This window comes from Camelus dromedarius, chromosome X (genome assembly GCF_036321535.1).
Source record: "Camelus dromedarius isolate mCamDro1 chromosome X, mCamDro1.pat, whole genome shotgun sequence".
NCBI lineage: Eukaryota > Metazoa > Chordata > Mammalia > Artiodactyla > Camelidae > Camelus > Camelus dromedarius.
This window is the reverse complement of record NC_087472.1, coordinates 638,113-650,854: the sequence shown is the minus strand read 5'-3', so window position 1 is coordinate 650,854 and position 12,742 is coordinate 638,113. Positions and strand designations below refer to the sequence as shown.

The 12,742-nt window shown below is 37.4% G+C and overlaps 1 protein-coding gene across 2 annotated transcripts in view; it reads right to left on the bottom strand.

Moving 5' to 3' along the window:
- F8 (coagulation factor VIII) overlaps positions 1–12,742 on the bottom strand; it is a 100,233-nt gene that overhangs the window by 26,104 nt on the left and 61,387 nt on the right. For both annotated transcript variants that reach the window (XM_031445200.2, XM_031445202.2), the window contains 8 exons: positions 9,563–9,716; positions 7,816–8,028; positions 7,300–7,528; positions 6,906–7,088; positions 5,618–5,734; positions 5,011–5,082; positions 3,905–3,990; positions 1,116–1,271 (listed from right to left, as the gene is read on the bottom strand). In XM_031445200.2, coding sequence (XP_031301060.1) covers positions 1,116–1,271; positions 3,905–3,990; positions 5,011–5,082; positions 5,618–5,734; positions 6,906–7,088; positions 7,300–7,528; positions 7,816–8,028; positions 9,563–9,716 — 1,210 coding nt within the window. The remainder of the gene's footprint in view (positions 1–1,115; positions 1,272–3,904; positions 3,991–5,010; positions 5,083–5,617; positions 5,735–6,905; positions 7,089–7,299; positions 7,529–7,815; positions 8,029–9,562; positions 9,717–12,742) is intronic.

Genomic DNA, 12,742 nt, shown 5'->3' with positions numbered 1-12,742 from the left:
TGTATTGGAAGAGATTCTGGTGACTTAAGAGGCTAGATCAGAAAAGGTGATGTAGTCTCATCTTGTTAGCTGGAACACTCAAAGTGGAGTCCCTAAGATGCCGTGTAAGAAATCCAGGTTAGGTTAGTCAGCCTCACCACCCGACATGCAAGTAAAGGTGCCTCCAAATGACTCCACACCCAGCTGTTGAATCTTCCCAGGTGAGCCCCAGATATTGTGGAGAAGGGAGACAGGACACCCCTGCTGTACCCTGTTCAAGGTCCTGACTCACAGAATTCAACAACAAAACAAAATGAGTTTTCTAATGACGCTAAGTTTTGAGGTAGTTTGGTACTAAGCTGTAGTAACAGGAACAGGTAGAGAAAGTGACATTCAGTGGAGAGATACAGCCAAATCCTCTACCAGGAGGGAGCCAGGAGAATAAATATCCTGCTATCACTCTCCTCCCTTCCTCTGATCTCTTGCCAGTTCTCCCTGTTGGTGAAGCCCAACTGAAAAGCTAGAGGCTAAGGTAGCCTACTGATAGGTTCCACACAGGCCAGGCTCACAGAACAAGAAGCAGGGCAGAGAAGCAGGAAGCTGGAGCTACAGAGCGCACAGGAGTTACCCTGCACAGAGCCATTTGAGGACTTTGAACTTTATTCTGAAGACAAGAGGGAGACATTGAAAGGCTTTAGGCAGGGGACTGATCACAGGATCCCCAAAGTGACAAGAGAGGCATGAGAAAGAAAGAGCTGGCTGGGCTTGGGGATATTCATCAGAGGATGTAAGAATGAGGGAAGTGTAGATGAAGCTGCTGTGTTTTTGAGCCTGGTTGCCGTACTAGCACTTCAGACCTAGAATATTCACAAGCAAACTCACAATCTTATCAATCGACATAGTCCTGAATCACATATTTCTGTCAATAGAGCATCTCTTCATTTCTATTATCTGTGAGATCCTTGATGCTACCACTTTTTGTCCATATGTCCATAATCACTCCTATTGCCCATGAGTGGAAAATTCTTTTGCGGGGGTTGAATGTGTAGAAGCTATGAGTATTTGTTCCACATGTGAAATCTGTCAAAAGCTCTTTAAAAGATTCATGCATTCCCCTGAAAGGACCCATTACATACCATTAAGGTCCCCGTGGAATTTCCTCGATAACTCTGCCACTTGTTTCCATCAAGACTATACATGATGATGAACTGAGAGATGTACAGGCTGGAGAATTTCTGACGGGCACCCTGGGTCATGATGCTGTGAATAATCATTGGTGCCAACAAATCCACCTACGAATGAAAACAACATTTTATTCTAAATGTACATACCACCTTCTGAAATTAATTACTGGCTTAAGAAGAATCTACATTGACACACATATGCCCAGTATTACCTTCAATGTGCAGGTGAAGCAGATACCAATGTTGTGTGAAGCTGCGGAATAAATGATGAGAACGAGCAGGAAGTGTGCTTATTGAATTCCCAGACTACTTCCTGACACAGGAAGTCACTCTCACATCACTGAGTCCCAGCTTCCTCTACACACATCCTTTGTGCTGCACGTACTGACCCATAACATAGCGCTTTCCCCACACTTCAGCCTCAGCCTAGATGAAACTATTTCTCCTGGTTAGACTTTCCTGACTCACCAGACAAATCTGTGTTCCACTTCACTTTATAGACAATTTCATTATAGTAAATTATTGCACCATACTGTAAAGTTTTCTTTGCTTTTTGCCTTCCTTCTTAGACTGAGATCCTTAAGGCAGTAAACCTGTTTGAGACACCTTACCTCTTTCTGTTTCAATTTATCTGTAAAGTGGAGATAATAATGGTATTGATCTCAGAGAGTTACCAGAAGGATTGAGGAGTTAATACATGTCATGTGATGAGACCAGTGCTTGGCACGTATGAAGCACTTGATAAACGTCAACTTTTATATTCTCTCTAGCCGCAGAGCCTAACACGGCATCTGATATAATACTGATGCTTGGAAAATGCTTTGGAATGAATGAGTGACTAAGAGTGGCAGAACTGTAAGGAATGGTTGATTCTTAAAGAAGAGAACATGGGTCATGCAAGCATTTTAAGGAGGCAGCCGCTACAGGAATTTTGCCATTGGTTACTGCTCTAACAAGCAAACTTAACGTCTCACAGATGCCTGTCTCACTCAGGTAGGACTGATCGTGACTCTTGTGCTTAATGACTGTCTCTTTCAGTTGACTGTAAACTCAATCTATATGTACATTCATTCATTCAAAGCATATATTTTTAGCACTTGTTATGTGCCAAGCACTGTTCTAGGTACTGGGAATAAAGAAACGAACAACAAAAACAAAGCCCTCCCCTCATGGAACTTACATTTGAGTTGGGAAAACAGATCTATCTATATATCTATATATCTATATATAAAATTCTGGCCCCCAGCTACGACGGTTTGAATTTTGGCCCAGCCACTTATTGGCTGTGTGCCAAGTTATTTAACTTTTCTGTGCTTCAACTTCCTTCTCTAAAATGCAGGTGATAGTAACATCTACCTTAAAAGGTTGTGGTAAGGATTTTAGTAGCTTGATTTAAGTACATAGTAAGGAAGCCTTGTACCCTTTAATATTTTGCTCCTGACTGGCTAAAGTATAAAAAAACCTTACTTCTCAAGTCAATGAACATTGGTCAAATCTAATTAGTGGATATGTCATGGGCTGTATCGCTCAGGGTTCTTTGGCTAGGTGTGGAAAAGGAACTCTATTTACTAGTCTCATTAGATTGTGTCTGGTGGGGCAGCTAGAAATCCCTAAATGGCAACGAGGATGCTATTACCAAAAATAAATAAATAGAACAGACGCACAGCAGCCAAGCAGCTGAGCCGATGCGGCATTAACAGAGGTACTCTTTGTGCCTGCTTACTGGTGACTCAGCTGATCTTTCCCGGGCCCCTATTTATTATTTTAACCTCAGGAAAAAAAAAAATAGGAGACCAGATGCAACCTTGCAAAGGAAGAAAATATGCAGGGGAATTTCCTCAGCCGACTAGGAAGAGGAAGAAGAAAGCTGATGTGATCAGTCAGCACTAATGTGCACACGGTTTACCACCAGCTTCCCCCGCCGCCGCCCTTTCCCCATGGTGCATCAGCTTTCTGGTTAGGTTCGGTTAAAGAAAATGTATTACTAAAATGAATTTTGCATATTTCTTTTTTAATGTGGCTACCAAGAAATGTAAAATTGCCTTTGTGGTTCATATTATGTTTCTTTCTAAAAAATATATTTATTTTTTAATGGAAGTGCTGGGGATTGAACCCAGGACTTTGCTAAGCATGCGTTCTATCACTGAGCTAGACCCTCTCCCCACATTGTTTTTCAATAGAAAATATGAAAGACTGAGTCATTTAAAACAAAACTGAGTTAACCTAAGGACACTGTTTAAGTTGTTGACTCCAAGTTAGTTTACCAGACTGGACTAAATTCAGTAGGCGTTTACTACCCAGTGCTGTAGACTTTGTGAAGAAGATGGATTGTTTTACAAAATAAAGAAGCCATGTCCTCTTGGCTTGTGGTTTGAGGCACTGAGCCATTTGTTTTTGTGTTAAAATAAAGAGATTGGAGGGCACAAGGAAATCTAGGCAGTTGAAGGCATCTGATAATAGAATAAACTGTCTTGGGAGGTGGTAAGTTCAATGTTATAGAAAGCATTCAGGTGTTCTAATCCCAGTAGAAAGACTGAAAACACAGAAATAGAACACATCAGTGTACTGAATTCTATTCCTGACTATTTTGGTACAAATTACAGGCCACTCTATTCTTACAGTTCTTTCCCCATCTATTACCTGGAGTTTGATGAAAATGACTTTGATATAAGGGAGATATATCATGTTTTGAGCTTGTGAGACGGGTGTGTGATATGACTGAATGTGATGCATTTACTAACCTTGATCCAGGGAAAGGGGTCCTTGGTGCTCCAGGCATTGACTGATCCGGAGTAATGAAGCCTGGCCAGCTTTGGGGCCCACTGTCCTTAGGCAGAAAAAGGTGAGAGAGACTAGATTCAGTTGGGTTGGTTCTGGACACTTGGGAATAAAATTACTCTGTTGAGAAGGTTAATCCTAGCTGTGGAGGCAGTAAAGTCGTAAAAGCACAGAAGTCTTTTGCTTGTCCTTGTTGTCCATTTATTTTCTAAAATTTAATAATTTTGTTGATTGTTAGCACCTCTAATTAGCTGATATTACAAGAACTATCAAATACTGTTATTATTTCTTTATTACATAATGTATGTTCATTGGAGAAAAATTAGAAGATAAAAATGAAGCCTAAGTAAAAATAAAAATCAAAGAAAAAACATCACTCTTCCACCCAGAGAAAAACAATACTATTTTAGTATATAATTCTCAAGCTTCTTTATCAAAGGGAATTTTTTTCCCATCAAAAACAGGGCTTGGCAAACTTTTTTCAGATGGTAAATAACTGAAGCTTTGCAGATCATCTGGTCTCTGTTGCAACTACTTAAATGCTGTTGTAGATGATTGTAAATGAATGGGTGTGGCTTCTTTATGGCCAATGAAATTTGAATTTCATGTAATTTTCATATGCCATGAGATATTATTCTTCTTTTGGTTTTTCCCCAATCATTTAAAAATAGAAAAATGGTTCTTAGCTTGAAGGACATACACACTGATGTGGCCTGCAGGTTGTAGCTTGCTGACTCTGGCTCTGAGACAATGTTTGAGGACTCTCTGTAGCTCTGATCCAAGCTTTACTTACCATTGCTCAGAGTGAAGAGAATGGACTTGAGGGAAGTAATACTGCAGGCAGGTGGGACATTTAAGGAGACAGTGGCATTACTTGGGTGAGAAGAAGTGATGATGGTCTGAATTAAGGTGGTCACAGTGGGAAGCAGAGAAGAGAAAATGGAATTGAGAGGCACCTATGGAATGGAATTAATAGAAGCATGCAGATGGGTTGGCCGTCTGAATCTCTCCAACAGAAATAAAAAGATATAATCAGCCCAGCTCTTTGGGAGAAAATGATAGTATTTACCATATTGCCCTGAAGCTGTAATCTGAAAATCTCTAATGTGTCCAGAAGCCATTCCCAGTGGAGTCTGACACTCTGAAATCAAACGAGGGGAACACAATAGTTAGAAGTGCAGAAAATTCAGCCTCACAGATGCGAGTCAGTGAGAATACTGACAAATGCTCATATTTTTTGGTGTTTACCATGTTCCAAGAGGTGTACTAAATATTTTATTATACTATCTCATTTAATTCACCCCCACAGGTAGGTGCTAGAACTATTCACATTTTGCAGCTGAGGAAAGTAGGGTCCATATCTCTCTTACTTGTTTAGGGTTAAATCTCAAACTCTTTATATTTATATTTAATAAGTTATCTTTGGTAATTGAACCAAAATTACATTTCAAAAATTTGCTCTTGGAGATCTTGGAGTTTCAGGTTGGAAGTGTTCAAAGCTTCAGGCATAATTGCCCTCCTCTGAGGATGATTTCTACCAGCATCATTCATTTCAGATTTGATGATAACTCTGAGCTTCGTATTTATTTTTTGTGAAGGCAACCATTCTAGGAAGGAGAAATGCTGTATAGAAGTAGGCGGGTAGGCATGGAGCCTCTGCCCAGAGTGCTACTCACGCTTGCTGTACACCAGGAAAAGGGTGCTCATCCCAGCTTGTAGGTGCTCGCCAATAAGACATTCTATTCGCCAAATTCCAACTTTGGATGGTAGCATTTCCACCGTCTCAAAAACACCTTCTCAAAAACAAAAGGAACAAAAGTTATTTCTTTTTACCAAAAAATGTGCATAAGATACACTGGCTTATGCATAGTATCAAAGGAGATCAGCCTAAGTCACTTCCACCACTCCTGGACCCTCAAACCCAAAGCGCTTGCTGTGTGATTCCTACAGTTGCAGACACTGGAGATTGAGTTCTGGCCCTGGGAAATGGGAGAGCTGGGGTACAGAACGCTTAGGTGGTGGAGACAGGAGACAGCCACTGCATTAGGACTGGCCTGCAATGTCAAGGATGTTCAGGGCCAAAGGTGCATTTCTCATGGACGAGATGTGGGCTCCCTGGGAGAGGGAAGGAAGTCAGGGTGAGGTCCTCATGGATCTAGTCCTCTAGGGCTGCCTCGCAGGTGGAAGTAAGCCAGGAGCAAGAAGCTAGAGGTGAGTGAATGCTGAGGGGCTGAGCAATGAGTCATACGTGACCACCCACCCAGGTCAAGGGGATTTCATCCGAGAAGTTCCCAAAAGGGAGAGTCTGAAGAGCCCCTGGAAGTAACCCACAAGACAAAGAGCCAACTTTAAGTATCTGCCAGCAAGGGGTTGAGGGGGAGGCACAGTAAGCATAAGGTAGAGAAACAGTGGACATTGTAATTTCTGACTTGAACTATATCTGTAATGTAAATTGACTGCAGGACTGTTTATTACTTAAGAGTGAGCAGAAAAGTCGCTGAGCTTATCAGAATTTTTACACAGAAACAAGGGAAGTTTACTTCCACTATTAAACCTGTTTCAAAGGGACAGTGGAGAACTAAAATGAAATTGTGTTTTGCTCAGCATCGTGAGTAGTGCTTAATTGACATATTAATTGACATATTGACATAAACAAATCCCTCTTTGGGTAACTACTGGTACTATGTGGGATTTGAAGTGGAAAAAAAATCCCTTTTTCTTAGGAAAGTGTTGTGACATTAATTATCCATTTATTCTGTTCTATTTCCTTTATACCACATTATCTGGATCTGAAATTATCATGTTCATTGGCTAAACTATTTATTATCTGTCTGTAGGGTAAGGTTACCCAAGAGCAGGGAGTTTGTCTGCTTTGTTTGCTGGTCGTGTCCCCATTGCCTAGACCTTTAAAGAAAGTACTCAACAGGCATTGTAGGTGAAGAAAGAGCACAAACCAGCTCATACCCGGATAGAGATTGTGGACCGCCATCCTATACTCCTCCTTTTTCCGCACAGTGAACACATGTCCACTGAAATGAACAGAGTGGATATTTTCATTGCTGCCCATGCTGAGCAGATACCATCGAATCTTTTGATCCTGAGCCATTACCAAGCCAGGTAGTGTATCCATCACATAGCCATTGATCGCTGGAGAAAGAGAAGACAGACAAAGCTGTTAAAATCTACTGTGGGGGTTTCCTTCCCTCCACTCCATTCAAAAATATTGATACCTATAGGGTTCCACTCCCGTACATATATTCTCAATTCATACAATGTCCAAGCCTCAGGCTTAAGGCTCATTTGTCATAGAGCATACTGCCTTTCACAGTGAGCAATATCTGGGTGTGGAGTATGTTACCATGGAAGCGATAATTTTCTTTAAAAGTGGGGTCCTCCATCTGGATATTGCAGGGAGCCTTGCAGTTCCTTTCCATGTTTTCAGTGAAGTACCAGCTTTTGGTCTCATCAAAAATAGTGAAAAAGAGAGCAAATTCCTGCACCGTCACTTGTCTCCCATGAGCAGCATTCAGTGTGTTGGTGCGGCAGATCAGAAGGGGCCCAATCAAGCCTGAGTGCATATCCTTTTCCTGAGAGGAAAGACACCAATCCTATGAGCATAAGTTCTCTCACCTTTGAACCAGATTGGATTTCTCATCAACTTTTATGACACTCCAACCCACTGCCCATCTTCCCACAGTACAATTCTTCCTCTTTAGAAGATTCCAGAGTGATATTTCTAAAACATAAATATGATGGCATCTCCCCTCTTCAAGCTTCTCATTATGCTTAAGATAAACACCAGATTCTTAGCAGATAATACAAAGACCATTTCTTTTAAACCAGAAAATGTCTAGCACCATGTAGACCCGCTTACCAGATCAACGTCAGAAAAATAAGCCCAGGCTTTGCAATCAAACTCATCTTTAGTAGGTGCCATATGATGTTCTACTTTCCAAAAGTAAATTTTGGTTTCATTAGGCTTGACAAACTTTCTTCTCAGTTCTGCTCCTTGCCTCTGATCTTCCCCATAAGAAATGAGGCTAGAATAGAAGGAGTACGGACGAGATGCCTGGTTTTTGAAAGTTACCTGCAGACCAAGACGGAAGAACAAAAAAAGCAAGTATTATGTTTTATGACCTTGTAAAGTTCTTAGCTTAAGGTTTACATTCCTAATAGCAATGTTTGTTTAGGGAGTTTTATCCAAGTTTTTAATGCCTGGAGGAAGTGGTACAGAGAATGGATGTTGTTAGAACTCAAACCTAAAGATCTACAAAGGAAACTGAGGAATTGTTGAATTCCACAAAAATTGCACCTCTTGGGGAGTGACAGAAATGTTAGCTATATTGATTTTGGTGGTGGTTTCATAAGTGTATTCATCTATGAGAATTCATCAAACTGTACATCTGAAATATGTGTAGTTTACTGTATAGGAACCATATCATAATAAAGGTGTTAAAATTTTTTTGAATTCCAAAATCCTTAAGGTCTGAACTCAAACTTGCAAAGGAGAAAATTTCTAAATACTTAAAAGCAATTCCAAAGTAAAAGGGAACATGTCACTACCAGGCATATTAAAGGACCATAACCCCAGGAGTTGATACTCTTCAATTAAGGTTCTTCATGACAAATTCCAGGATGAATGCATATGATCTTTAAAGAAGACTTCTTTTTTCAGATTAAAAAATATGTATTTTCATAGAACATATGGAAAGTAAAATAAAATCCAAGTCAGAAAAAAATTCACTCACAATCCCACCATCTTAGATTCTTCTAGATCTTTGGTTCACACAATGCACCAAAACAATTTCTGGTCTACAGGAATTATTGATGGATTAAAAAGTTAAATGTTAAGAAATTAAACTGTAAAAGAAAGTTGAAGAAATTATAGGTGATTTTAAGAAAAAAAATCTCTGTATAGGAAATGATTTTATAAACATTAAAGCTATGAAAGTGTCACAAAGGAAAGATTTATGGGTTACTACCTAAACTTTCAAGTCTGTTTATTTAAAAAACCAGTATACATAAAATTTAAAACAAACTTGGAAAAATGTTATTCATTAAAATGATCAATGATCATTAATATATCAATGCTCTATAATATGGTAATATAAATTAACAAGAAAAGTTAACTGTGCAAAGGACATTAACAGATAATTCATTAGAGAGAGCCTTAAAATGTTCATGTACATTGCACTTTTGGAGTTTTATCCTAGGAGAAGGGTTGTGATTGCAAAATTCCTTAAATAGTGGGAAAAAAACCATCTAAAAGGTTGTTCAAAGTAAATGGTTAAGTAAACCATAAATTCATATCATAGACTCATATTCCATCACTTAAAAAAGATATGTAGGAAGTGTTTTAATGACACAAGAAATGTTTATAACATTATATTTATTTAAAAAGAAGTAGAATGATGCAGTTTATAATTTTGAATACATAAAGAGAATACATAGGAAAAAGAAAAGAACAGACACCAAAATGATAATTATGAAATTACTTTTCAACTTCCTTATTTTCTATACTTTCAACTTTTTCAAAAGTAAGAATACATTGTTTTTAGAATCAGAAACAAAAATACATATATAGGATTAATTTTCTTGTAATTCCATTGTCCTCAACTCACCCTGATATTGTCTTCAACTTCTGCTCTTATATATGGTCCCAAGAGTCCCAAGTGTTCATTTAGTTCTCCACGGTATAAGGGCTGAGTAAAGGAGCCATCAGTAAATTCCTGGAAAACCACCTTCTTGAAATGAGGGACATCTCCATTCTGAGTCCTGGAGAAAAGGCAGAGGAAAAGCAACATCTTCATGACCAAGTGAGTAGAAACAACTCATATTGTTGCCTTCACTGTATCAGAGACACTTTTAGTAGAATTGATAATGAATTGGAAGTTCCAGCACCTGGAACAAGTGTGTGGCACATAGTAGGTACTGAAAAATATTTGCTGAGTGTTTAATGGATGTATGGTTTATAAACATATTCTAAATATGACAGCGTCAAGGTTCAGTCCTTGGATGGCTTTTCTTTACTTTTTAAAATTCTATTAAAATTGCAAACTAAAATTATACAATAAAGTGCATAAAATATAAATGCTTTTGGTACAAAAATGCAACCACCACCCAGATCAAGAACTTTGCCAGCAGCTTAGAAGACTCACTGTTATCTACCTTTCCAGTCATATCCTTTTGCTTCCCACTAAAGGTAACCCCTATTCTGATATTTCTATTTATTTGCTTTTGTTCATAATTGTACACACCCCTAAAGAATATACTTTAGTTTTTGCCTGTTTTTTAAATGGAACCATATTGCATACATTATTTTGCCTCTGATTTCCTTTACTCAGCATTGTGGTTGTGATTCATCTGTGTTGTTGTGTGTAGCTACAGTTTGTTCATTCCTGTTGCTGTATAGTATTCCATTGTGCCAATATACCACAATCATGGGCATTCAAGTTATTTCTAGTTTTTAGTGCTTATACATAGCCTGCTATGAACTTTCTTCCACAGGTCTTTTGGTGAACACATATATGCACTTTTTGGAGTGGAACTGCATATGCGTATGTTCAGCTTTGGTAGATACTACCACACTGTTTTTCCAAAGTGGCTGCATCATTTTCCATTTTCATCAGCAATATATGAGAGTTCCATTTGCTTTAGATCTTCACAAACACTTGATATTGACTGTGTTTTTACATTTTTGGCCATTCTAGTGGTTGGACAGCTGTGTCTCTGTGGTTTTATTTTGCATTTTCCTGATTAGTAATGACGTTGAGCATCTTTTTTATGGGTAATAGCCAGTTGGATTTCCTCTTTTATGGAATGCCTATCCAAATTTGTTTTTTTCTTTTTTGTGCCAAATTTGCTACTGGATAATCTTCTTTTTTCTTATTGAGTCAAAGGAGTATATATTCTTGATATAAGTCTTTGTTGGCCTTTTGTGCTGCAAACAGCTCCCATTCTGTGCCTAATTTTTCATTCTTTTTTGTTATCATTTGATGAGCATAAACTTATAATTTTAATGTAATGAAATTTATCAAAAAATTCTTTATGGTTGGTACTTTTTGTATTTTGATATCAATTCTTTCTTTTCCTACCCTGAAGTTATTAAGATATTCTCTTATTTTTTCTAAGAGATTTATGGTTTTATGTTATGTTTAGACTTATTTATCCTTATTCCAATCATCACATTGTTTTAGTTACTATAGCATTAAAATAAGTCTCAGTATGTTATATAGCAATTCCTCCCATTGTGTTCTTCTTCAAGAGGGTCTTGGTTATTCTTGGCCCTTTACATTTTCTTAGTAACTTTAAAATCAGGCTTGTTGAGTTATATAAGAGAAAATACTTGCTGAGATATTCATCTGGGTTGTATTCAGTTAGAGGATAGTTTACATTTTCATAATATTGTATTTTTCAGTCTATGCACATGGTATATCTTGGCATTTACTTAGGTCTTCTTTAAAGTTTCCTAATAAATTTCCATATTTTTCCCATAGAGGTCTTGAAAAATCTTTGTTAAACTTATTTCTAGGTACCTGTTACTATTTTATTCCATTGTAACTGACATGTTCTTTTAATTTCATTTTCTACCTGTTTGCTGCTATTACATAGATATATAATTGATTCTGTATGTTGATTTTGAATTCTACAAAACTGTGAATCTTCCTGGTTAATTCTAATCATTTATTTGTAGATTTAAAAATTTTTTTCTATGTATACAACCATATCATTTGTACTAAAGGACAGTTCTAGTCCTTTCTTTTCAACCTTTATACCTTATATATATATTTTTTTATTGCTTGAGCGTTCAGCACAGTATTGAATAGAAGTGACAGTGAGGGGTGATGATTTGTTCCCAATCTCTAAAAGAAAGCTTTCAATGGATCAGCATTAAATACAATGCTTGCTGTACATTTTTGCAGATACTCTTTCTCAGGATAAGAATTTCTTTCTATTTTAATTTGCTAAAAGTTTAAAAATCATGCATGGATGCTGAATTTTAAGCAAACACCTCTTTTCATGTAATGAGAGAGTTATACGTTTTCTCTACTTTATCTTGTTCATGTGACAAATTACAGTGGTTTAAAAAGATGTTAAACTAACCTTATAATCCAGGGTTACACTTTGATGTATTTGTCTGTCTTTGTATCAGTACTACTCTTTATTAATTACTGTAGCTTTACAGTAAGTTTTGATATCTGGCAGTGACTGTCATTCCTTCTTCTTTAAGATTTCTCCCTATGCACTGCTTTAGCTACATATTACGTTTTGATACATCATATTTACATTTTTATTCAGTTTAAATATTTCTAATTCCCATTGTAATTTCTTCTTTGACAAATTATTTAGAAATGTGTTGCTTAATTTTCAGTTAACTTTCTAATTGATTAATGTTTAATTCATTAGAGAACATATTTTATATTTTTATATATTTTTAATCCATTAAAATTTCTTGTTTTGTAGCACAGCATATGGTCTACTTTATTAAATGTTTCATGTGAACTTGAAAAAATGTTGACTCTGCAGTGTTGGTGTGCTTTGTTAGTCATGTGCAAATCTTCTACAGTTGACCCTTGAACAATGAGGGGATTAATCTGAGTATAATTTAGAGTTGGCTCTCTGTACCCTCGGTTCCTTGGCATCCACAGATTCAAGCAACCACAGACTGTGTGATACTGTAGTATTTATTACTGAAAAATATCTGCATGTAAGTGGAACTTCACAGTTCAAACCTGTGTTGTTCAAGGGTCAACTGTATATCCTTATTGATGCTTGAGGCTGTTCTTTAAATAAGTTATCTC